Raw genomic sequence first — 26,425 nt, forward strand, 5'->3', positions numbered from 1 at the left:
TAAACTGATTCTAGCAAAGCAGAAAAGTTGCTTGCAGGGAAAGAAACCTGCTTGAGCCCCTGTAGGCCCTCCTGTTTGCTTAAAGTCTCTGTTTATCTCCTTGCTACTGCATTTCATACACACGAGGGTTGATTTTTTTTGGTCAGCTTCTGTGCTAGGGTTTTAAGCCACCCCTCTATGTCTGTCTCTGTTAGCCTGCCAATTGGTTTCCCACTTGCTTGAGTGTTTTTGCTAGTTTCAGCTCTTTCACAGGTGGCAGCTGCAGCATACAACTGGAACATCTGGCTCGGGCAGCAGCAGGCCAGGAGTGTGTCTCTCAGATGGTAGCCTTCCACAGGAGGATTAGAGTAATAGGGAAAAGTATAGTGTCCTCTAGGATCTGTGGCAGCTGCTTGAAGGTGGTGCTAAGAAAGGTTTAATTGTCCTGGAAGAATGCAGGTGTTTGTAAATTTTGGCGGAGCATGAGAATCTGGTATGCTTAGCTCAAGAAAACAAACCCAAATCTGAGGCGAAGTCCTTGCTGAAGCCAAAATGTCCTTTTGTAGCTTCTCTTCTAAGTCACTAAATCTTTATAGAACTTTACTAGTTTATTGCATTTCTCAACTGTATTTTAACTGACAACCAAGAAAGAAGGGAGTAGTCTCCTATCTTTGCCAGTACACATCTTGTATGATAAGTAAGAATAGAGATTAAAAAGGAATTGCTAGTGAAACCCAGCACACTGAAAACAATGTGATTAGACTATTGATTTCAAGACTGGAACATAATATTTTAATTTCATTTTCGATATAAAAAAGAACTGTAAGAAGCAAAAAGAACATAAACAATGTGTAAAAGTGTAAAAAGACCCTAGTTAAATTCTCTAGTACTGGGAGCTTTGTCTCTCAACACTATGTTTTCAAAAATTGTTATTGCTTAGTTTCATTCAGCACCCCAACATTGGAGCAGTAGATTATTGTTTCATATTTTCTGAAAGGAAGTATATTTTTCAGTGTCAAACTGGTCTGCATTAACCATAATTTAATTGAAGACTTCAAAAGAACAAATAAATAAAGCAGATACTCATCTGTCAGACACTCCTAATTATCTGAACATTAAACAGGCAGCCATCCTCCAGCTCTTTCTGAAGGACATTATGTTGTCTTTCTCCCACAGTCAGAAGTTATCAAGTCTGTTAATTATTATTGAACTTCCTAAATAACTGTGTAGAGCAGGCTGAAAAGCCCAACCCATTAAAATAACATTAATGTAAATACAAAAGGTGTCTCTTTTGTTTTGTGTTAATTCAGTCCTTTTACTGATCAGAATCAAAAGATCATTTAATCATATTGGTAACTATGAATAGCCACCTTGATCAGTTGTTTTGCTACCCTACATTAGGATTTGAGTCTGGAGTTGCTCAATGTTACAAACGTTCTGATGGTAATGTGTCATTCAACCAAGAGGTGATTATAAATTTCATCTAAATTTAGAGTACTTTATGTGATCATCATTGTGGTTTGGACTGCAGAGAACCTCAACCATAGAGGGGATTCACATTCAGGGATTTTAGTTCTGAAATCATAATCCTTACTTATGAAATGCCAATAATTTGGAGACCTTTTTTTTCTCTAGCTATTTATGTTCATAGTAAATAACACCATTAGAACATTATTTTTGTGAGATAATGACTCAACCATCTACTATGCTTAGTCCTTCTTTATTAACCTTGTGGGACTTGGCTTATTGCCTTGGAAAACAGGCAGATAATTGTTTTGTTTCCCAATATACAGACTTTAAATTTTGTCAGACTCCAGTTTTAGAATAAGATGGTGTCAAATGAGACAAAGAATTTTTTTTGTGAAGAAGCACAAAGAAGTAGCATAGCTCTTTGTTGGCTTTGACTTTTATTATTTACAGACTGAGTGGACAAATGGTACATTTAAATCTACAAATCCATGTCTTACATTTAATTCAAATATTCTAGATTTTAAGAAAAAGTGCTATTTTAGACTTACTTTCTTCTGACTCTAAAGAAAGAGGAGTAAACTGGCTGTGACCGCAGCTGGAGTTGATAAAAGGAGGTACTAGCTGCTGTCAGTGTCTACCTGCCCTTGGTCTGTCAATACTGCTCTGTACAAAAGGACTGAGGAGCAAGACCAACTGCTAGACCTTTAGTCTGCCAAAATTTGTAACTGCTGCCTTTCTGTCCTGCACTATTTTCAGCTGCTTTCTCCAAGATAGATCTTGAACACAGTTTGTGAGTAGTTCACTCCAGGAACCACCCCTATAAAAGATAAGATGGGCAAAAGCTCACTAGCCTTGACATACTGTGTCCTAGAACACAGCTCTACGCATACTTGGATGCTCATGTGAACCATCTGAGGTAGATGATGCTGACCTTCAGTCTCTTTTAGTATCTCTACTATTCATGCACCATAACATAACTTCACAGCACTTCTGAAGCTATGGGCTCAAATGCGCACACGGAGAATTGTATCTCATTGGTCATGACCACAGGGTGTAGTCCACAGAGCATGAGGAAGATCCAAGGTCCAGTGATGGACAGTGAAGATTCATTCTGAGGGCTGCAAATGAACTACATCTATGCCGTTTGGCTCCAGGTCCAGCAAGTGCTCCATGAGTCTCTTATTTAGTTGTGTAAGCGCACCCTAAAGCACAGGCTGACTATGACTAGGATAATTGAAAGGCCTGGATTGCATGCTAGAAATAATACACTCAGGCAAAGCTACAGGCAAATTTGCAGGCATATTTGAAATATCTGTAAAGTTGTTGTCTATACTGTTCCATGTACAAAGAAGAGAAGTCTGAATCCATACCTCTTTGCAGTTTATGGGACTTTTTCTGTTGGCTTTAGTGCCCTTTTAATGAGGCATTTATTCTCTGGGACTAAGAGTGTGATATGTTTTGCTAGAACTAACTTCACTTATTTAATTTAAACGGCTTTGCACTTAACATTTGTTTACCAAAGAGCAAAGATGTTGCAGATGCTATGATTTTGCTTTCTAAATTTAAATATTCTGACTAAAATAATAAACATAATTGCAAACACTACTGGGAAAGGTTAACAACCTGAACACAGCATTTTAAGGTTTTAAAGAGGGAGTTAGTTTTCCCACCCTTCTAAAAAAATACCACTTTAAAAAAAAGAAATCCATGTAACCACTAACAAAGCAATCAAAGCTATGCCTTTTTGTAATTCAGTGAATATGATATAATCTGGTGAATCCTTGACAAAGGGCATAAACAACAGATGTGTCTGATTTTAATTATTTTAATGATTCTTAGGAGAATGAATGTGTTCTTGAATATTTAGAAATCTAGGAATGCTATGTGTTTTTTCAAATTGGGTACAAGCATGAAAAGAAAGAGGTAAGGCACCACTGTGATCATATATTGGGGTCAGAATAGAGTGAAGCATGACAGGTCACATCATTGATTGTATTTGTTCAGAAAAAGTATTCAGTTGCAGTTAAGTTACTGAACATAGAGATAAATGTGTACGTGTGTCTCCTTTGGAACAGGGGAAATTACATGCCAAAAATCATACTTGAAGAGGATTAACATTGTCAAGTGCAACATAAAGAAGTCTGTAAATGCCAAAGTTATCAGTGCATGTTACTCTAATGGAAAAAAACACCACTTTGTATCTGTACAAGTGAACCTACTTGCAGTTGAAAAGATAAACTAAAAAAGAGAAAAGATTTCTGAAAAAGAAATTTAAAAAGGAGCAACTGGCCTTAATTCTTTTAGCTGTTTCATGATTTATAATGTAGCACTGAGGAAAACGTTTTTCAGTACATTGTTTTTCCAAACACTGCTTGTCTGATTTATTTTTGTTTTGGCTCCTTTTACATTTAAAAATGTTGAAGCTGACAAATCTAATTCTTCAGTTATGCTGGAAAACTCCCTAGTAGCTTCAAGTCATATCTGCCATAACCCCTCCAATGCTGTAACTGAATATGAAAGATGGGTGTCGTCTTTAGGATATCCACTGTAGAAAGGATTGAACAAGACATTTTGGTGGTCTGTTACAGTGTCGCTTATGCTACCATTTGATGGATCATAATAACCTGCTTGTGGAGTTGGACAGGACTGAGGAAGTGGAGTGGGTGTTGCTGAGGGAGAGATTCAGAGCAGGGCTCTGTGCAGATGTCACACTAGGCTTTCATCTGTGCCTTTCATCTTTTTTCCATTAAGAATGTTTTATTGTTGCTTCCCTCAAAAACAAAACAGAGTGCCAAAATCTTTCCTGATGAATACCTCACATAATCTTTGCTTGTCCCAGAGGAACATTTGGGGATGTAAACCAGAGTGACAATAAATCAGGAAAGCTTTTGACAAAACATTCTAGTTCTGTCACTTCAAATGGATAATTTTCAGTCATGAATTTGATAGATGCGGAGAAGTTGTTTTGGTTTTTACACTATGGTGGACTACTGGGAAAAGATGACTGAAAGAAGTCCATGCATTTATGTCTTTAACCTGAAATTTTCTTTAGGTATTCATTAAGCTCAGCCAATATATGAAGAGTAACCAATTTTAATAACCTGAAATGTCCAAGACACAATTAATTTTGGTTGGCATTCAAGGATTGCTTTTTTTGAGCTCAAGATCAGAGCATCCCGACACGTAGGAAGTCAAGGAACAGGGCCAGGAGACCTGTGTGGCTAAATAGGGAATTGCTGGGTATGCTCAAGTGGAAGAGGAGAGTTTACAGGTCATGGAAGGAGGGGCTGGCCACTTGGGAGGAATATAAGGCTGCTGCTAGAGGATGTAGGAAGGCAGCAAGGATGACTAAGGCCTCCTTAGGTGAGAAGGGTCAAGGACAGCAAAAAGAGCTTTTTCAAATACATGGCAGATAAATCTAACACCAGAGGCAATGTAGGCCCACAGATGAACGGAATGGGTGCCCTGGTGGCAGAAGATACAGAGATGGCAGAGTTACTGAATGCCTTCTTTGTCTCTGTCTATTCTGCTGCAGGCAGTCCTGAAGAGCCCTGTACCCCTGAGACCTTAGATGAAGTCAAGTCAACGGAGCAGTTTGCCTTAGTCGATGAGGAATGGGTTAGAGACCAGTTGAGCAATCTGGACATCCATAAATCCATGGGTCCAGATGGGATGCACCCGTGGGTGCTGAGGGAACTGGTGGAAGTCATTGCTAGACCACTCTCCATCATCTTTACCAAGTCCTGGGAAACGGGAGAGGTGCCTGAGGACTGGAGGAACGTAAATGTCACTCCAGTCTTCAAAAAGGTCAAGAAGGAGGACCCGGGTAACTATAGACCGGTCAGCCTCACCTCCATCCCTGGGAAAGTGATGGAACACCTTGTCCTTGGTGCCATCTTAAGGCATATCAAGGATAAGAGGGTTATGAGGGGCAGTCAACATGGCTTCACCAAGGGGAAGTCATGCTTGACCAATCTCTTAGCCTTTTATGAGGAAATAACACGGTGGATGGATGATGGCAGAGCGGTGGATGTGGTCTACCTTGACTTCAGCAAAGCATTTGACACAGTCTCCCACAGCATCCTCACAGCTAAATTGAGGAGGTGTGGTCTGGATGATCAGGTAGTAAGGTGGACTGTGAACTGACTGAAGGAGAGAAGCCAGAGAGCTGTAGTCTATGGGGCGGAGTCTAGTTGGAGGCCTGTAACTAGTGGAGTGCCTCAAGGGTCAGTACCGGGACCGGTATTATTTAATATATTCATCAACGATTTAGATGAGGGAATTGAGTGTACTATCAGCTAGTTTGCTGATGACACTAAGCTGGGAGGAGTGGCTGACATGCCAGAAGGCTGTGCTGCCATCCAGCGGGACCTGGACAGGCTGGAGAGTTGGGCAGGGAATAACTTGATGAAATATAACAAGGGAAAGTGTAGAGTCCTGCATCTGGGCAGCAACAACCCCAGGTTCCAGTATAGGTTGGGGAACGACCTGTTAGAGAGCAGTGTAGGGGAGAGGGACCTGGGGGTCCTAGTGGACGACAGGATGACCATGAGCCAACACTGTGCCCTTGTGGCCAAGAAGGCCAATGGCATCCTGGGGTGTATTAGAAGGGGGGTGGTTAGTAGGTCGAGAGAGGTCCTCCTTCCCCTCTACTCTGCCCTGGTAATAAAGATGATTAAGGGAGTGGAGCATCTCCCTTATGAGGAAAAACTGAGGGAGCTGGGTCTCTATAGTTTAGAGAAGAGGAGACTGAGGGGTGACCTTATTAGTGTATATAAATATATAACGGGGGAGTGTCACGAGGATGGAGCCAGGCTCTACTCAGTGGCAAACAATGATAGGACAAGGGGTAATGGGTACAAACTGGAACACAAGAGGTTCCACTTAAACTTGAGAAGAAACTTCTTCTCAGTGAGGGTGACGGAACACTGGAACAGGCTGCCCAGGGAGGTTGTGGAGTCTCCTTCCCTGGAGACATTCAAAACTCTCCTGGACACATTCCTGTGTAACATTATCTAGGTGTTCCTGCTCCGGCAGGGGGATTGGACTAGATGATCTTTTGAGGTCCCTTCCAATCTCTAGCATACTGTGAGACTGTGATACTGTAACAGCAGTAACTGCAATTTAAAGATTATGCAAATTTCCCAAATCAGGCTGTAATTATTTTGAAGAGTACAATCCTCAGTGGGAAAGTAAACAGCATGGAGAATCTCCTGTGGTTCTCACCTGAGCAGCTGGTGGTGTGTTTAACCAGTTAAATGTTGCCTCGTTCACCCAAGAGCAATCCTGCAGTTGAGAGGGATACTCCAGCAGGCTGTTTCTCTGCTACAAGGCCTCTGTACCTGGTTCTGATTGCTGAGGTGAAATACTAGGAGAGGATGCCTCACTCTAAATTTGTCATATATAACATAAAGTTTATTTTCTTCATGTTTCATGCTTGCACTTTCAGCTTTTAACTTTTGTGATTGTTTGGAAACTATTTCATTGTGATCTCATTTGTATAGGGCTTTTTCTATAAATGGCAATTATTGTATGCAAAATGAATCTGCAGATGTTTCAAAATTGCATCAGATTATGTAAAACATTTTATAAGTCTGGCTCTGTTATCGGTCTTTTCTCTTTCCAGCTTAGCAAGCTTTTTTGTTTTAATTATGGCTGTTTGAACCAATCTTTGGCAAAATTTGTCTTGAGCTACCCTAGAGAGTTGTTTTCAATCAACTTTTCTTTGAATGTGTGTTGCATGGTTCTTACTGCATGACTTGAATAAGGGTAGTGCAGGCTGATTTTCTTGGGTTGATGTGTTGGGGATCCTCATTTATAGTTATCATGCAGTTGATCACGGCCCTGTCTGACAGGATCGAGTTTAGTACATCATTCCCATTTCTGATCACTTTCACTTGACACCTTTTAGGGAAATTATGAATAAACAAAGAGAGGCTTCAAGTGGATACAGGACATTCAGTGTGATGAATTAGTGGTCATCTTAATGATGCTGTCAGTTGTGTATTTTCGTGGTTGATATTTCAAGGTTTAATGATCATTCTCCACCAGAATAAAAGCTGGGCCTTGGACCAGAAAAAGGAGAATCATGGATTAGACTTTGTTGAATATGATCCATCGGTACATGTTTTAATAGGACATTACTTTGTGACCAATGGGAATTTTTCTGAGGAAAAGATTCCCTAATGTAAACCCAAATATAATATTAACAGTTTTTTAAATAAATGAATAAATAAATAGAATAAAAGGCAGTATTTCCAGTGAGGAGATAAAAGGTCCTGCTAGGTCAGCTGTGAAGAAATATTATAATTCAATATTTCTAGTTATTTACACCTGATGACTATTTCAGTATTAAATTCATAAAACCCATTTGAAAATATTAAGCATTAATTGCTTTCTGAATGCTCACCCATATTAAATGCTATATTAGTCTGTAATCACAATGTTGTCATTTGGACAGGGCCCAAATTAAAAATAAACTGAGAAAGGAAAGAAGGGATTGTCAGATGAGTTGTCTTTGCATGGCTCTTTTGCTTGAACACTGCTAACATGTTGTAATAACCTCCTTTTAAGCAAGAGAATTATGCGACAGACCATGTGTCACATTGTCTCATTCAGTGTTTCCTTGGCAAAGAGCCTACTTGGTTGAAACTGATGTATGTTGAACCCTTGAATTAAATAAGACAGTGACCAGTGAATCTAAAAGAATTAATATTTGTTCCAAATCTGAAGCCTGTAAAATTCTACCCAGTAGTTCATACAAGTGGTAGACATCTCAGTCAAGAGACAGCTGAACTGTTCTTTAGCTTTCACTGTCGTGTCTATCAAATACACAGAATTCTGTTTGGTAAAGTTCATGGCATTATTTCTTTGTTTCAGACAGAAATTCAGGCTACAAGAATTTACTTTTCTCCTTGAAAAGTCCCATTATGCCTGTATAAAGATATTCAGAGATGTGTTATTACAATATTATATCAATAACGGGTGGCTGAAAGATTAAGGTATAGCAGTTACAAATCTTTGATTTTTTTTTAAGAATATTTATCAAAATCAGAGCTTTTGACAGAAGCATTGAGCTCAGATGCAAACATTCAGATGGTATATGAGGTGCCAAATGAAGTTTAAAAAAGATTCTTAATACTTAGTCACTGAAGATCTGAAAGTAGAGACTTGGGACTGAGCTAACCCTGTGAGTGTCACCTTGAGCTATTTTAATTATTTATCTTACTTCCCACCATGTATTGCTAAAAGTTATCCCATTCATTCTAAAGCAAGTCCCAGCATTTTTTCAACTCAATTTAGGGGAGATGCAATGAGTACTTTAAGACAATCCCAAATATAAAGGTTGTTGTATCAGGTACATCTCCTTTTGGTGTTCATCTGATTTGCTCAATCATAAACCACTGACGGATTGTCTATTTCTTAGCTTGAAAACACATCATCTTTTAAACTTAATGATTTGTAAAATACCATTGGTATTTCACCTGTGCTGTATGTCACCTGGCTGCTGTTCACTGATGGCTGTTGCTTGAGGGAAAACCTATTTGCTTACGTTAAAAAGAAAAAAAGTTATTAAGAGGAGTGTAGGGTTTAAGACAGTATCAATTGCTGGCAGCTTGTATAGAGGAAATTATTTGGTTGTAAATGTGATCAAAGCTTCAGTGCTGGAATGGATACTGGTTTTTGTTTGTCTATCTTTCAAAGAGCTAATACAAATTACCTACACTGAAAATTTTAAGAAGCAGGTACAAATTTGTTTCTATTCATACTTTGTTTCTACTCAGTTCAGATTTTAGTAGACAGCAGAAAAATAACATGCTGGCTGTTGTTTCCTCTTATCAGAGGAAAAATTAGAGGTCTGAATTTCAAAGGTACAGTTGAGCAACAGAAGCAAAGTGCCATGAAACATTTGCAGCTCTAGAGTGGTGCATGTTCTGTTGTGTGGATGAACAAACATTGAAGTAAAGCCAACATCTTTTGTTAGTATTATTAATGATGAGAAGAATTGCAGTGGTGATCAATTTTAAGATGCTTTAGGAGATGGCTTTCAAAAATAGCCTGACCCAAACTAGGTAAAGGATTTCTCTGCTGCTGACTGTTCTGGCTTCCCTTATAAGGATCTAGATAAACTGTAGTGAATAAGCAAGTAAGAGAAACATCCTATTAATAAAACTAGGAAAGTGAGGAATAGTAAAGCCCTCTCCATTAAAAAGGAGCAGAGCGCTGAAAGAGCTATTGCAATAATAAAACTCAGTAACAAAAATTAAATGGTCGCTTGAATAAAGAAGCAATAGGACATACACAAGTGGATGATGTTTTCAAATTGGCACCATTAGTCTCTCACAAACTGAGATTTCCTTTCTCATCTCATCTAATAAATGGTTTGGAGAGCTCAAATCCTTAGGCATAAAACTCCTAAGTATGTCAGCATAAACAACAAAGCAGCCCTCAACATATCTCTTAGTAAAATCCTCTTCTATGTTTCTTACTCTTCTTTTTTTTCAGCTTGTGTAGCAGGGCTTATATCCAAGTAGATTAAAAGAAAAAAAAAAAGAAAAAAATGTATCTTTTTTTTTCCCTTACATTAGTGCTTGGTTTTTGTCTTCAGCTTCCCCCAGCAATTGTTCACAGACTGTCATCCAGTAAAATTAAAATAACTGTTCCTCCAAGTCCTCCTTCTAGTCCATTCCCAGACCAATGCTTTCTCACATGTATGCAGTTGTCTTCTTAGTTTACAGGTATATGTACACTGGTGCACATGCTTTCCTGCATGCAGCCCTTATAATCTAATCCTTGGTGTTTCATGTTTGGAAATGAAAGTTTTCTTCAAGATTCACTTGGAAATGGGTAGAGGATGTAATGTGCAAAGCAGCATGCTTCTGGCAGTTGAAAGGGATGAAACTGGGAATTCCTTCCACTTGGATCTGCAAACTTTTCTGTCTCTTCTGCTTCAATCCCAGCTTTCCCAAACTCAGAATTCTGAGCAGTCTTTACTGCTTAATAAAGTTTGGTTTGGAAAAGGAGGGAATTGCCACAATATTTTCAGTGACTGCACAGAAGTGTAGAACTATGAAGTGATGAGAAAGAGGCAGGCTAAGGGGTAGAAAGTAGTCACTGGTGGAACTGAGAAGGATAGCAAAGCAAAATATCTTTGTAGGAGGAAAGATGCAGAAAAGCAAGAGGAGAGCAGAGATAAGTAATATACAAAGTGATATACTTCTGCTCTGTTCTCTAGGAAACAAAGAGTTCATTTTTGCCAGATGTGAAGTTCATATTCAGCTGAAGAGCTCCTGAGACAACTGGGAGATCTAGAACCACTTCCACAAAAGAACATTATTCCCAAGTATAACCTGCCCCATTACTCTCCCTTCTCTATATAGTGTAATTTTGATTTGATTGCCTGTGTTGCCGTGAGTTCCTCTGGAGACCCTTGTGTCTAGGTGTGTAACTGCTCTGTGCTTCTATCTCAGTCTATGTTATTGATTCTAGAAAGCAGGCAGCCATCAGCCATTTCTTTTCAGAGGAGCCACTGGAGACTCATACTTGATCATTTCACACAAATTCTGACTCTGACTGAACTGTCCTCCTTTGCCTGACAGCTTGTTTAAGAACCTGAAAGACTGTATGGCAAATAGTGGTAAGTAGTCAGCTGTTCATTCAGAGAAGGAAGCTCTTACATTTTTTGCACTGCAAACACACAAGAGAATGTTATGCAGGCAGTGGCACAGGCAAACCCCCAATCTCTTCTATTCTGTAGCCAAGCATAGTTCTGGCTGATGTGATTTAGAGAGTGTAACAAATAATGTGGAATCTTTGTTCATACCCTAAAATTAATCTAAATGAGTATTTGCTGTTCCTACAACAGTTGGGATGCAGCTAGAAGTGCTTATAAGAGATTGTTTTTCAGTTGCAGTGCAGCTGTTGAGACTGAAAGCAGACCAGAGTGACATTCACATGTCACTGACGTGAATTTCTAAGTTATTAGAAATGCAGTTCTTTGCCCACTTATTCTTGTTACTATTTCCAAAGAAGTTATGATGGTCAACAGAATTTTGTCCTCCTAAGGTGAACAACCGTATCCTTGAAGGCCTGCCTGTCATTACGTTGTATCTTTTGAAACTGCCTCATGTTCTAAGGACCCATCATCATATGGTCAGATTGCACCACTGTTCCTTTCCATCTCCACAACTTTCCCAACCTCCTGCTGATGCCAAACCCTCTGAACAACGTGATCCAATATCAGAGCTAGCTCTGCTTTTGGGAACAGGGAATAAAACAGAGGACCTCCTGAGGTTCCTCCTGACATCAGCTCTTACATGTTTCTGTAGATTACAAATGAATTCTGTAACTGTCTTGGCTTGTTTACTGATTTAGTTTCCTCAGTCCTTCAATTCTTGAGCCATGGGTGGTCCTCAGATAATGTATTGTAGAAAGGGTGCTCTCATTTTAGGAAGGACTGAGAATAATATCAGTGTTTCCTAAATAAACAACTTGGTAATAGGTATCATTTGTTGGATGGAGACTTTCAACAGTAATTTTATGTTTTCATCATCTGAAAGATAGTATCATGGTGAAAACCACAAGATAGAATCCCAAACAGGCAAGAATGATCAAATGATCTATTTGGCACCAAGAAACTGCTTGCCATCAGTGATGACAATGTTGGGTCACTCCAAACACTTCATCACACAAATATTAATAGTGTCTTTCACCCAGATTGTAGTGAAGTACATTTCCTCCTCCCTCTGATCAGTTCCTTGATATATAAATATTGATATTCAGTTGTAGCCAGTGAGGGATTTTATCTTTTGCATTAGAATAAGAGCAAATGTGGTAGCAGTAGGGATGTGCACTTTCTTCTGTAACAGCTGAAGAAACCAAGCTTAAGGGCAAGCTCAACAAACCCAGAATTCTTTAGTTGATAAACAAACAAATAAACAAAACCACAACAAAAACCCCAAATAACAACAACAAGCCTCCCCCCCCCCAAAAAAAAAAGAAAACAACCCAACAATAAACAAACAAAAAGAAGGACTAAAAGAGTTGGGTTTTATACTTTTATTCATTTTTCTCAATCAGAAGTTTAACAAATAGGTAATGGAAAATGCAAAGAAAAATTGCTGAAATGGAAACCTGTAAGAGAAATTACCTGATTGTTCCAATCTACCCACGTCACCATTCACATGCTTGGATATAAAATTTCTGCAGCTAGGCAGAAGACACAAAATTTGGTGATGATATTTGAAAAATAGCCATACAAAAAGCCATACATTCTAAGTGACAGGAAATACTCTTTGGAATAAGAAAACAGTAGTTTTCAGTTAGTGCTAAATGAGAAATTATGTCATCTGATATTAAATGGGTAAAAATGTCTGGATTAGTACAAAGTTATCTGATGTCTGGTAAAAAAAAAAATACTGAATTGATATTAATCAGGCTCATTAGCTTTAGTGTGGCAGCTGCCTTGGCTAATAAGGAAGGGATTGAACAGGGATTTCCAGAGCCTAATCCATGGGTGTGGATTAATTTAAAGTCCCTCACTGTGAGTGGTGTAACACATTCTGCACTTTTAACTGAGGGAAGACCTTTTTTTGTACATCAACAAAGGAAGTGGAGTTGTGGCTGTGAAATAGGGCATTACTACCTGTAACAAATATCCTGTGAGCACTGGGCAGGGACAGTAAACAACATTTCAGTGCTTCTTAGGGCTTGGCTTAATGACAGATGATAAAACTCTGCTTACCTAGTTCAGCTAATTTCTGCTTTGACCCGAGTAGTTGAGTCTGGTATTAGATAGAAATCAGTATTTATTCTTTTACTTAGCCTCCTCCACAATGTCATTTCATTGTGTGCAATGATTTCTAGCAGGAAAAGCATTTCTATTAATTAAACTTTTCTAATGGGCTCTGCTTAGCCAGCTTCTGAGTGACTCGCATAACCCCAGATCTCATGTATGTGTTTTTGTTGATAGAGCAGTTTGTCGAAATGAATTTAAGCAGCCATCATGGCAAATATTCTTGCAATTGCCGGTGTGTTACTCAGAAGTACATTGCTTGGTCATGGTATGAAAAGTCACTTAAGTAACAGCCCATTTTAATATCATTTTTTTGCATCTGTTTAAAGCTGACACATGCAGTTTCCTGCTGTTGCTCTGCTTTATCATCAGTTTTTTTTAAACAGAATTTAAAGGAGGTTTAAACAGTAATTTACCTTGCTCTGCAAGGCTCGCCCATGGCTGCCAGTCCATGAGTACTGACACTACTTTGCCAGTAGAAATAATATGGCACCTATCCATATCAATTTTTGGCACACACAGATTTTTGCTCACTTAGCAGAGTAAACATCTGAGAAGAAATGTGGTCAATTCAGGGCTATCCAGGCAATAAAAATAACTGAGCATGTGTATGGTGGGAGAAGGGAGAAAAGTTATGATTTCTGCCACTCAGTCCACTATCCAGCTGTACCTTCACATGAACTGAGCATAAGGACAGCACTCTGAGTGCAGGAAAGATAGCTAAGCAGAGCCAGTACACTTCAAAGTCCCATCAGCATTTTGTGTCAGGTGGCTGATCTGAATTTTCTCTGCCAGTGCAGTAACTGCCCCTGGAGAGAATGCTCCACTGTTTACCTGACTCAGGATGTACAGAAATATGACATCTGCTTACTGCAATAATACTTCCAAAATGCAGTTGTAAATTTTGGAACTAGAGCTGAACTTTTCATCACAACAACTAAACCTTAATTCTGCTTTTCTCATAAGTGAAAAAATGCTCGGGGCTGCTATTTTCTCCCATATGATAGAAAAATGCTGGCTATAAGAGTACACATAGGAAGGAGGTGAAAATGTTATTTAACAGACCTATTTGCCTTGGCATTTGCCTCGGCATTTGCCTCTATGACATAAGAGCAGCTTAGAAACAAATACAGCATCTAATGGGAAGGTAAATAATCCTTTCCCCTTTGCAAAGGAATCCAAAGCATAGAAAAGTTAAAGTATTTGCCAAGGTCATCCAGCAAGTACAATCAGGAATTCAAGACAGATTTGCATTCTTATATCTGCCTTAAATTCTTCTGACATTAAAATCTATGAATTTTAACCCCAGCACTATACGGTTTGATCTGAAAAGAGTCATGTAAGATTTCCTTGATAAAAGCTTAAGAAGTAAGCTTCTTGGATAGGGGTTCATTAAAAGGGAATTTAGCTTATTCAAAAGTTTATCCAGACCTGGTCCCACAGTTGAACATGTCCCAGCAAAGCTAAGATGGACTTGTAAACTTAGACAAAACAATGTAAAGCAATGAAAGAGCAACAAGCTGTCTGAAATGGGAGATTAATTTCAGCAAGCCTCTGTAAATTAAGCCAACTTAATTTCACATAGGTCTATGCCTCACTTTCCTAGTGTGCCTGCCCTCCAGTTCTTCTTTCCTCCATGGTAACTAGGCCAGCTGCCAACTAGGAAAATACCCTAGGGCCAGCTAAAAAAAAAAGTTTTCTCTTACTAATATCTTACAGCAAGCTTTCCCTGGTACATAAACTTAGCTTCAAATTCCCACATCTCTTTTTACAAAGCCAATATTTGGTGGCAATAAAGCAGTGAAACGGAAGGAAGATCGGAACCAGGCCAGTATTTAAAAAAGAAAAGAAATCTAAAGATACTTCCTTCTCAGCTCTGCTCTCCTCTCCTACCTTTGCAAAAGATATCATTGCTATATGTAGTGGGGAGTGGAAAATGAAAAGAGACCAAGGAAAGGGGAAAAATAATAAAACTAGAGAGGAAGAAAGAAAACAGGCCTAGAAAGAATGGGTATGAAGATAACAGAAACACTCTTCTTTACAGTGTAAATGTTTGTTCTGCTACTGACAGGGATGAGCTCAGAAAAGCCATCTTTCATGGTCTCCTCTGCTTTAATTAAATGAAAACGTGGTAGGTATCATCTTGTTTGAAGAAGACTGCAAAGTGACCTTATGCATAAGGAGTACTGTAGCCCGAAGAGAACTCTCGGTCAGAAGAGTCTGAATCTTAAAAAGATAAAAAAGTGTTATTTGGACTCTACAGAATCCCCTCTTGAAAAGTCTGATTCTCTCTTCTGTTCCCTGAAAACAAATGAGTTTTCACTAGTTATTTTTGAAGTGTAAAGGACCATATGTCTTCACGATGCCACCTTATGCAAGCTCTGGAGATTCCCTCAAAGTTATTCTTTTGATAAAGTCAGACACATGCACACAAGTAGCAAGTTTCTGTGATCTGATCCATGCATCCTTTGTTGTGCAGCATGAGATGCCACATGGCAAATTACCAGAAAAAGAAGACTCAACGTCTTACAGAAAACAACTACGTGAGATACAAGAGGTCTCCTGAAAACAGTGTTTTTTAATCTTGTAATTACTCTGAGATACCATCATTGCTGAAATACCTAAAGCATTACCTGCTGAAAGCTCATTATACCTCCCTATTCCTGTATAATTCTGGTAATTTGAAAAAAGTTTCCTTTATTAGAAATTGGGGAAAGAAGATAAGCAGAGACACTGATTTAGGGCAGAAATGTCCACATGAAAGTGAAAATCCAGAAGAGACTGACACATCGGGAAATAATGTGGGATCAGGATCCCAGTTCTAGTACCTGTATTACCTGCTCTTAAAACATAATGGTTCTACAGATAGTTTCTTCCAGAGAGGTAGAAGTGATGCTGCCTTAAAAGAAGTGTTATACCTGCATATATTTGGAATGTATCAAATCCCATTGGTCCTTCAATTGACATCTGAGCTCCTTGTCAAAAAATCTGAGACTCTACTTGAAAGATAACAGCTTTGGCTGTAGACATTGTTAAACAAAGTGAATTCTTGGAACTGAGTTCAGAGCAGTGTTAATAGGAAAATTAACAGCCCATCACAAGACGTACTGTCTGCAGAGTAAATTCTTTTGAATTGCATAATATTTGCAAAACAAGGTCACTTTCTCATCCTATTCCTTCTCAAAACACTAAACCACTTCCTTCCAAAGCCCAGAGTGAGTCATAAGAACGGTAATCTGAAAACTCTAGGATTACAAAGTACAGATCTGGCTCAGAATACATGAATGAAAGCTTGAACTGCTCCTAATATGAGTAGCCATACGGACCTTGTAGAAAGACAATTTTAATTTTCTTCCTGAAACTACTTCTGTATTAGTATGTTAAAACAAGCAAGCATAACAGCAAAAAAACAAACAAGTGCGTACATTTTAAAGTGAAATTGATCAAAGTGTTGCAGTGTATCTCAGGTCTAATTTTGCAGTCTTGTGTAAATCTGAATTGCCCAGCGCATGCAGAACCATACAGAATTATTTCTGTGTCATACGTTTTGTTTTGTAGTGTCACAAGGGATTTTTTTTGTTCCAGCTGTAAAGCTAATGGGAAGCTACAGAAGCTATCCAAAGCTATTTTGGTAGACATGAACTACCTAAACAGTAGGCACATGAGGAAAAACATTTTCAGTTTCTCCTCAGTGGATTGCTGCTACAACTGTGGCCTAAATTGTGATATGGTATAAAGTTTAGCAACTCCATTGGCTCTAGTGAACCTGGATTAATTTTGTAGTTTATTTATATGGTTTGAAAGTAGAGTAGCTTAGTCACCTCCTGTATCCAATTAATTGCTGGCATATTTGGACATCATCCCATTAAAGCCATTGGGTCTGCTTATTTTAGCGGTGATTATCCTGTCTAATCCCATTCATTGCAAGCTTCCAATGCACATACCCACTGGGAAGAACACAACAATTTCTGTTGTGCCTGGAATGAATGGCACATTTCAGTTTCCATGCCACAAATTTACTCTAAGCTATTATAAAGACAGGTGGTTGGTAGCTTTCAAGCTTGCCGATTCTGGTGTAAGACACTGCATGAAATTCTGACAACAATATAATATTGTTCTGAGGAGAAAATCCACAGTTTTGAAACAAGCACGAACAGGGATGTACCTTGGCATGTGGAGGAAGCACTGGCAAATATGGAACCAGACTTTTCAAAATTAATGCCAGACTTGAATGCCATGTTTCTCATTGAATGCAAAATAATACTGCCCCATAGATAATCTTCATGCAGATATTAGATGCAATACATTTGTTAAGCAGCTTTTTTGTTTTAAATTCAGAATACTGCTTTTGGAGGGCAAAGTTAATAATTCTTTTTTTATTCTCTTTACTAAGACAATGGTACTTTTTTTTCTATTAATAGTTGAGAACAGTTGGGCCTATAGTTGCAAGCCTGAGCTTGAGTCACTTGATATTAATGTCACTTTAGGATGAAGGTATTTCGTTCCTGTGTCTTTGGATTAACACTTTGTTAGAGTGGGGTCTTTGGTGGACTGTGAAACTTCACCCACAGATTTTGAAGTTATCCAAGGTCAGTGCTGTTGTATACAGATGTTGTTGGAAACAACCACTTGTGTTGGTGTTCTGCTACAGGTATTTTTTGTGTTCATGATAGTTTGTTAATGAATTTGGTCCCCTGCTTCTTACAGAGTCCACCCAATGGAGCAGACTGGAAATAGACTGACTTTGCTAACAGTTTTATTCTTCTTTTCTTTCTTGCAAACCGAGCAGAAAGAGACTGACAGTGACAGCACTTCTTACTAAATGATGCTTGTAGCACTTATGCTGACGTTAACATGTCCATTCAGCAAATTAGAGAAGCCATGTTATGATGCTGATCAATTCTTTGTTAGACTTTAGACCAGGTAGCATCTACTATCTGGTTGTGAGAGTGGTGCCTCTCCTATTAATTCTCAATACAGTTAATTTTCAAGGTAAATCTCTTTCTTCTCTGGACAAAACGATTTGATCTGGGGTTTATTTTCTTAATATGTAAGTGTGCACAACTAACTGTGTTATGTATCAAATAGAACATTTTTCTGCTAGGCAACCTTAGCAGGGTTTGGCAACTTACTTACACAGCGTAGCATAGCCTTTGTTTTCACTGATCTGCTGGTTTTTTGTGAGTCAGCAGGACACTCATTCCACAGCTAAGGCATTCAGTGGGAGTAGGGGGAACTGGGTTGACTGAATCTACTGTTATTTTCTGGATGCAAATTGTATGGGTTTGTTCGTAAAGACCTTTGAAAGAAAGTTAGCAAATAATGGCAACTAGCCCTTTGGCTCCTGTAGAAATGCTGTGTTTCTCAAGCTTAACCAGCATATTTCATAATATAAAGTCTGCAACAACTTTTTGTTGTTTAAGGAAGACCATTGTTTTAGACATCTGTTCTAAATTATGTTATAAAGAAAGACTCAGAAAAACAAAAGTGAATGTGTCACATGTCCTTTTAAAACAAAATTTCACTTTAAGCAGAGATATTTCCTCTTCAAGGGTAACGCTTTGAGAAATGTGTCTGTAAAAGCAGCTCTGTTGTAGGAGAAGCAGCATGTGAAGCTGACTGCAGTAACTGACTCTGTAAAGAGCCAAAAGTGGACAGGTGCTGCAAACTACCAAACAGCTGCTGCTCATACATCCTGGGACTTACTTGGTTAGAAAGATTCAGAGAAAATATTGTACCGCACTTCACTCTCTCTGCTCAAGAAATGTAAACCTTCATTCTCTTCTTGTTCTACAACAGAAGGAAAGAAAAGATAAGCAGACAAGGCAGAGTTCTGCCAGCCCTGTTGTACCTCTCCCTTTCTGCTGGCTTTGTACGTGGTGAAGGAAAGGGAGTTCATTCTTAGTCCTTCCAATCAAGTAGATGGCCTCACACAGTGTTTCAGAAAAACTGTGGAAAATGCTCAGTACTGCAGTCACCTGGGAGAACCACTGTGTCCCTTCCATCTTTGTCGTACATTAACTCTTCTGCCTAATTGACTTTGCTTATCATTTCCCCCTGCAGAATAGGCGTTCTGTGCTTCCCAGTTGTTTGTTTATACGTCAGTTACTTTGTTGATTGTGATGCTCCAATAGGTCTGCACAGAACGGTGCTGCTGTTGTGTTTTCCTTTCTGACTTGTAGTACATATGTCACACCTTTCTAGAATTTGGGGTTAGTTTAAAAAGGGAGGTATTGTCCTGTATCTATTTGTTAAAAGAAGTTGACAGAGATAGCGTGTTTCTTTTGAGTAACAAAGGAACATGAGAAAAGAGCTATTTTAAGGCTTTCCAGCCAGGTTAATGAAATTAAATTTTGCTGTCCACTGAAGGCTTATCTCACCACGGCTGTGAAGCAGGCTAGGAACAAAGATTACATTGCAACAAGCGCAAGTGTTTCTTTCTGTTCTGGGAAGCAATAGCTGCCATCCTACAGGCACATTCCTAGAAGTTTCAGCAAGTTCAATCATCCATCCTAGGCACTGGCAAAGACAAAAGCCGCAGTCCTATTTGCCAGCTTGGCACCCTACTGCCTAAGAGTTTGGCTGTGTCTAAAGAGGCCATGCCTGAGCAGACCAGCTAGCAAGTGAAAAAGTAAGGGGAGTTGTGGGTGTAGGGGATGAAGGATGACAGGTACTTTGTTAGTATGGGGATTGTTGTTAGGGGGTGAAGAACGACTGTGAACTTCAGCGTTGGAGTTCACAGTGTCTGTGCAGTACTTATTGTATGGGCATCTCTATCAAAGGGATTATTCCCATTGTCACTTGCAGGGAAAAAAAACCTTGTCCAGTGTGGGGAGATTAAAAAACAAATCAAAACAAAAAAACGAAACAAAAATTAAGAAAAGTTTTACTTACAAGTGAGAAATTAATAGCAGCAGTTGCCCACTCATCCTTATGGCCCGTCACAGGCTGGGTGGAAGTATTAATTTTCAGCTACACATCTTGGTCATCTGTCTCATCCTTGTGTCTGTAGATAACTTGCAATGGGACCTAAGAAGCCAGAAAGCCCAAATGCAACCCCACTGGCAAAAGACTCCTGTTACTTATTCTCCTGTTAAAGAATACAAACAGTAAAATGGTTTCTTCAAGGAGCTGAAAATGAAATTGGTCATATGCTTCAGGTGTGTGCTATAGCTCCATGGCACAGTAAAGCACAAGAGACAGTGTAGAAGTGTTGCAGGATGGCTAATTAAAATCAAAGACAGATGGCAACCTCAGGCATGGAAGCTGTGCAGTGGTAGTGGGTTTGTGTGCTAATCTTTAATATGAAGGGCTGTGGAGAGTAATATTAACACAATTATTGTTATGGCAAGCAGCAGTCTTGTACTAATGTTCTGTTCTTCTGTGACTGCTCCTGCCTCCTGCTTAGTGAAATAGAAAACAGGCATGAAGTATAGCAAGAAACCATATTGACTTGTTCAAGTTTACCAAAGATTGACCAATAGAGTAAGTACTTATGCACTCACCTTAAAACCCTAAGGCACCTCATTTTCATTTGAATTCTCTGAATTCAAAGCATCTTAAGCAAATAGTATACAGTGTGTGCTGGTAGGCACAGCTTTGTCTAATAAATACCAGACATTGCTTGGAAATGCATTTACTACGGTCACCACTTTCACATCGCACATAGATAGTCCCATCAAACTGTGCCTTGCTCTTTCATAGCAGGTGGGATTAAACCTACAATAAAATACTGGGGATTTGGCTGTTTCTTGGATTTTTTGCTACAATGTGGTTTAACAGGCAACCTGCAAGCTAATCTGTCCTGTCAGACCTGTCCTCTGGTCCACCCTGCTCCCCTTTCTGAAGGAGACAAGGAACAGATGTTCAAACAGCAGAGCTGTCTGAGCAGCCTCAATCTTTCACTTGGCTGCCAAATCCAACTCAGAGAGCAGACTGTGTCTGCAGCGAGGCCTTTTGAGCATCAACTTCCCTCTCTCCCTGTGCCACAGAAGCATAATGAGGCCAGATCACCTGCTTTGGTACCAAGATCCATCTAATCTCATTCCTTTCTTTCCTTCCTTTTTTCTCCCACACTTAAAAAAAAAAAAAAAAATTCCTTTTCTCCACAGCTGGTGGTTTCAGCCCTGTTTCTCCTCTGACACAGCAGCCAACTCAGCCTGATTCAATCCCACCTTCCCTCTGGCCTTTACCAAAAATCTTTCCACAACACTTGTGTTTCTCTACCCAGGAAAACACACACATTTCTGCAACTGAGAGTGCCAGAAAAGGGGGCTGGAGCCCCCTTGCAGGTATGGAGTGGGTGCATGCAGAAAGAAAGAGAATGAGGTGCTTGCAGATGTTGGGGGCATCTTTCAGGGTGCCTCAGCATCTGACTTGGACCTTCAGACTGCTGCTAAGCAGAGGCAGCCTAGTTTGCTTCTTTGCTAAATTTCAGGTCAGTACCCTTCTGTTTCCAGCCCTGTTGTGCTATTCTGGGAAAGTGACCTTGGGATGGTGTCTAAATTCCCCTGATCTTGCTGAGAACGAGGGCGTTTCTCCCAAATCAGAGAACCCTGAGAAGTGAGGAAGTCTCCCTGTTGTTAGAAGCAAGATTCTCCATCTAGGCCTGGCATAAAGCCAGGCATTTATATTGAGTTCTGTCTTGCAGAAGCCTGTGAAAATTGTCAGGGAAAAAAGCCACAAAACCCTTCAAATACTTCCTTACTGGCAGCCATGAGTTTTAAATCTTTCCAATTTTGTCTTCCTCAGTCACAGCGAGGCATCCTGTTCTAACTTGAAAATTTCATTAGCGTCTTGAGCATTTCTCCATCCTGTAACCTCAGAAGTTGCAGACTTTCCTATCTCCGCTGAGTTTGCTCAGTGGCAGGGTGAAGATGTGTGTGCCAGGAAACTGGGAAGACAGAATTACAACAGCGTATTTGTTCAGTTGTTGAATAAACATTTCAGCAAAGCCTACAATGAGTCATCACATTAAAAGCTATCATTTGTACCCTCGTAGGGACTGCTTTTATAAAATGAATGTGAAAGTCAGACCCAGTTAATCCAAATCATTTTTCAAATTAAGGTCCACCGGCTTTTAAAAGCTTACCTACCCCAGTGGGCCGCCAGAAGGAAGCTGTGCTGCCTGTACCGCAGTCACTAGATGCATTTTGAGTGTAAAGCCCCTCATGGGGTTGCTGGGGAAGCACATGCACTGTCAAAAGCTGCCACGTGGGTTCAGACTGTGGAGTGTGTGCTGGGCTGCAGCTGGCATGGAAGTGGATTTTACCAGTGAGATCATAACTGCCTCAACTTTCCCTGTGGATTGGGCTCATGAGAGAAGCACGTGAGAGAGGATTCAGATTCTATATGTCCTCTGTCTTTATGTACAAATTATGCATAAGCTATCTGAATCTGGCCCATAATCCTTTCTCAGGTTGAAAAGAAATCTTTATATTGTATATGTACATAAGCTTATTTTCTGTGAGCACTCAGCCAGAAGAATGATCAAAAAATGTATCTTCTAAGTAAATCTGCCTTATGTAGGGAGTAGCTCTATTTAAAATAGAAAACCATTTTTGTGTTACTATTTTGCTTCCTGTATGTGAAATCCTAAGCCTTTCATTTTAGGAAAATAAAAAGTTGGTTTAATGTTCTGTATATCTGAAAGGATTAAAGAGACATGAAAAGGATTTTCTGGATTCTAAATATGTACCGTTAAAAATGGAGTAAGTGAATGCTCAGGAGATGATTCCGATGCAAGCCTAAGTGCAGACAGAAGATTCTGCACCAGCATAACCTGGCCAGTTCAAAAGAGATATCACAATGATGTCATCTTTTCTTAGGTTCACATGTCTTTGCAGGGAAGAAGTGAATAAGTTCATTCTTCCTGTGCTCCAAGAGAAATGCAAACTGTTTAGATGGACTAAGACTGAGCTGTGCTGTGCTTTGGTAGACTAAAATTCCTGCCCATGTGACAGTCTAGACTGTCAGTAATGCTTTTGTTTAAAAAATAATCACCAAGCCTGTTCCTGACTTGCTGCTGAAGTGAACAGAGTATGTTTTCGTTCTAAATCACCTTGTTTGCCTACAGCTGACTTAAAAGGCCACTGCAAAGTGTGATTCAGTACCCTAAACATAGGCTATTTTAGACAGCATAGGGCATCTGAGACATCTGCATGGGAGCATCACACAGGAGATACTGCCTCTAGTGGACCCATGCCCTTCCAAGGCAGAGGCCAAATAGGATTTCCTGGGATACCTAAAATGGCACAGGACATCTACATTTAAGCAAGTTAATCCCATCCTGTGGGATCTTGGACTTACTCTGCTTGAAATCTGGAAGAATTATTCTATCCACCTCCATACACGCATGCTCTCTCAGCCTTCTTCAGTTTGGGGAGGGTTGAAGATAAGAATATAACTGCCTCCATATGGTGGGGTTTGCCTTCCACCAGGCACTGCAATGACAATTTCTATTTCCTTCAGATCAAAAAAGTAATTATTTGTTTTTACTAGCGTACAGGAAAAAAGATGTCATTTTTGACAGTCTCCTTCAGAGAGTGGTGATGATAAACTTCTCATATCTCTTCCCTTTCATGTCTGGGAATTTCTGATAGAAACACCACACATTCTATTAAGATTTTCAGTACTTATAAGCCCTTAGATGTTCAGAGGTTCTGTGTTACTGGAAAGGCTTTTCAGAAGCCGGTAGGTAATATTATTCTTCATTGAATTATGTAGGAAAAGAGGACCTACAAGGAACATTGCCTTATAAAAGATGACAAGAATCAGTCATCACCAATAGATGTATGAACTGCTGTAGCAATACTGTAGTGCCTTATGTATGATTTGAAGGAGTTGAAGTGTTTATAGGAATTCCTTTAAATATCAGTGCTTGATATATATCTTGTTCTTGCTTTTTTGCGTGACATTCATATATGATGTGCCTTTAAAGTCAACAGCTTCTCTGATTTCCTGTGAAAACTAGCATTATTTGTTAGGTTTGAATAACCTCTTCGGGTAAGGGAAACTGCATTAAAATTTAGGCATGTACAAGGAATTTAAGGTTTGAGACATACTTAAGGATGAAGTTGTGGGGAAGAAAGTTTGGACAAAAGCAAAGAACAGTTCCTCAGTCCTTCAGGCAAAAGAAAATCCCAGGCAATGGGAAGGATGTTAGTAGCACTACAAAGCTGGTGATTACATCTACACTTATAAAAATAAATCAAATGTGTACTAAACCTCTGGCCCACATACAGAAAAGATTTCCCAGTGATCAGTTCAAATAACTAAAAAAACCTCCCTAAGCTCAACAGTTTTCCTGGCCTAAATGAATGTGTAATTAGAGAAGAGTGAAAAAAAAAAAAAAGAAAGGAAAAGTATCTTTCCGACTTTTTCTTTTTGACTTTTATGTTAGTAATAACTCCTGTTCCAAAGCTTTTACAAACTGCAGCAGAACTGAGCTGAGTTTTTGCTTTAGACCAACACTTACCAGTAAAAAAAGGAATAAAGTGGGCTCATTTCACTCTTTTTAGAACTATGGCCCATTTCAGAAATGTCTCCTCAACTTAAAATAGAGAAAGTTTCTAGAATGATGATGTCTGAATCTAAAATAGTCTTTAAATGCATCTCCTAGCTGAAAGATATGCTTAGTTATATAAGTGTACTGGCAGGAGCTGGGGGGGGGAGAAGGAATAATAGATTTGGGGATATATATTTAGGGCTGGACTTCAAAAAATACAAGTTATTTTCATCTTGTAAAATTTTCTTGCAGAAATAAGAAGCAATACAGGCACAGAACTATGTTTGACAATGCATAGAAATGGCAGGTTCCTATTGATTCAAGACACTCAGAATCTCATTAGTTATCAAATGGGACTTGTTTGGTGACAGCGAATACACATTTTGTTTTCATTCTCTGCTGCCCAAAGTCACCAAATACAGATTAGTCTGGAGTCCATTTATTGTTTCTGCTAGAGGTGGTGGAAAATAAAAATCAGTTTAAGATACACGAATGTTTTTTCCCCTCCCTCCTTCAGGCTGTTGAAGAATGCACAGAATGAAGTTCATTTCAAAATCTGGTATCAGAAAGTACTGGCTGCTCTCCAATTCTGTGCTGGAAAAACCCTGAACAATGAGTTTTCTAAGGAGGAGAATCTTACCGGAATTCTGGAAGACATTGCCAAAAAAGTAAAAGCTGCCAGTGATGCAGAAAGAAAGGTTTGTTAAAAATACCTCCTCTATCATCTAAGTTATTTTTTCTGAGGTAACAGCTCTTACCTATAGTGCCCTTTACGTAAATAAACCACAAGATTTGACTGAAATTTGTAAAATTTTGTGCTGGGCTGAGAACAAGTAAAACATTTGTATTTAATGGGACAATTCTCATAACTATTAATTTGAGGTCAGTAAATCTGTTAAGCCATTTAAATTCCTTCTTTGATGGTTCCTCAACCAGACTTGGAGGTGGTCAGAAATAATGGCAACAAAACCAGTGAGCATTTTACAGAAAGTAAGGCTCACATTCAGCGCCTCATCTCAAAATATTTGACTCCTGTAGAGCTGCTGTTCTTGAAAACCTTGCTAAGAGTTGTCCTTGACAGGCTGAACATCCTCATTTCTTAGCAAAGCCAACCAGAGTGGACTGTACTTAATATCTTAAATACAGCATTCAGCAATTAATGCTGCACACATGTCTGCAGAAATGCATTGGTAGCAGCAGGTTTATAGTCCTCTTCTCCAGCAGGCACAGCTTTTACATTACGTAGGTACATTTCCAGTTCAAAACTGTTAATTTTCCAAGACAGCTGTTGTTACTTATCTGATGTGTAAAACTGCTGCTTGCTGGGAGCTCAGCAAGACAGACCAGAAAGCCAAATAAAAATATGCCTGCCACTGCTGGTTATCATGAAAGTTACCATAATTTCTTTTTGCCTTATTAGGGATTCAAAGATTTTCAAAGGATTTTTCAGAAAACTCTCACTGTTGCTACTGAGAGCAGCAAAGCAAACATGGGAGTATATAGAGGAAAAGATATGCAAAGGAAAAAATCCTTGCAAAGAAAAAGAAATAGTGAGACGTTATCCACTATTTATGCATAATTGGGATTTTAGAAATTAGTCTCAAAGCTGCAGTTACTGTGATACTGAGAAACTCCTAAACCTCGCAGTTAACGCACCTACAGTTAGGCGAGGCAGA

The 26,425-nt window shown here is 39.2% G+C and overlaps 1 protein-coding gene across 1 annotated transcript in view; it reads left to right on the top strand.

Annotated features, from left to right (window-relative positions):
• PIK3C2G (phosphatidylinositol-4-phosphate 3-kinase catalytic subunit type 2 gamma) overlaps nucleotides 1–26,425 on the top strand; it is a 206,402-nt gene that overhangs the window by 96,127 nt on the left and 83,850 nt on the right. The window contains exon 19 of the mRNA XM_062616746.1: nucleotides 25,267–25,447. Coding sequence (XP_062472730.1) covers nucleotides 25,267–25,447 — 181 coding nt within the window. The remainder of the gene's footprint in view (nucleotides 1–25,266; nucleotides 25,448–26,425) is intronic.

This window comes from Pezoporus occidentalis, unplaced genomic scaffold (assembly GCF_034315485.1).
Source record: "Pezoporus occidentalis ecotype Australia unplaced genomic scaffold, CSIRO_AGI_Poc_V1 ctg19, whole genome shotgun sequence".
Lineage (NCBI taxonomy): Eukaryota > Metazoa > Chordata > Aves > Psittaciformes > Psittacidae > Pezoporus > Pezoporus occidentalis.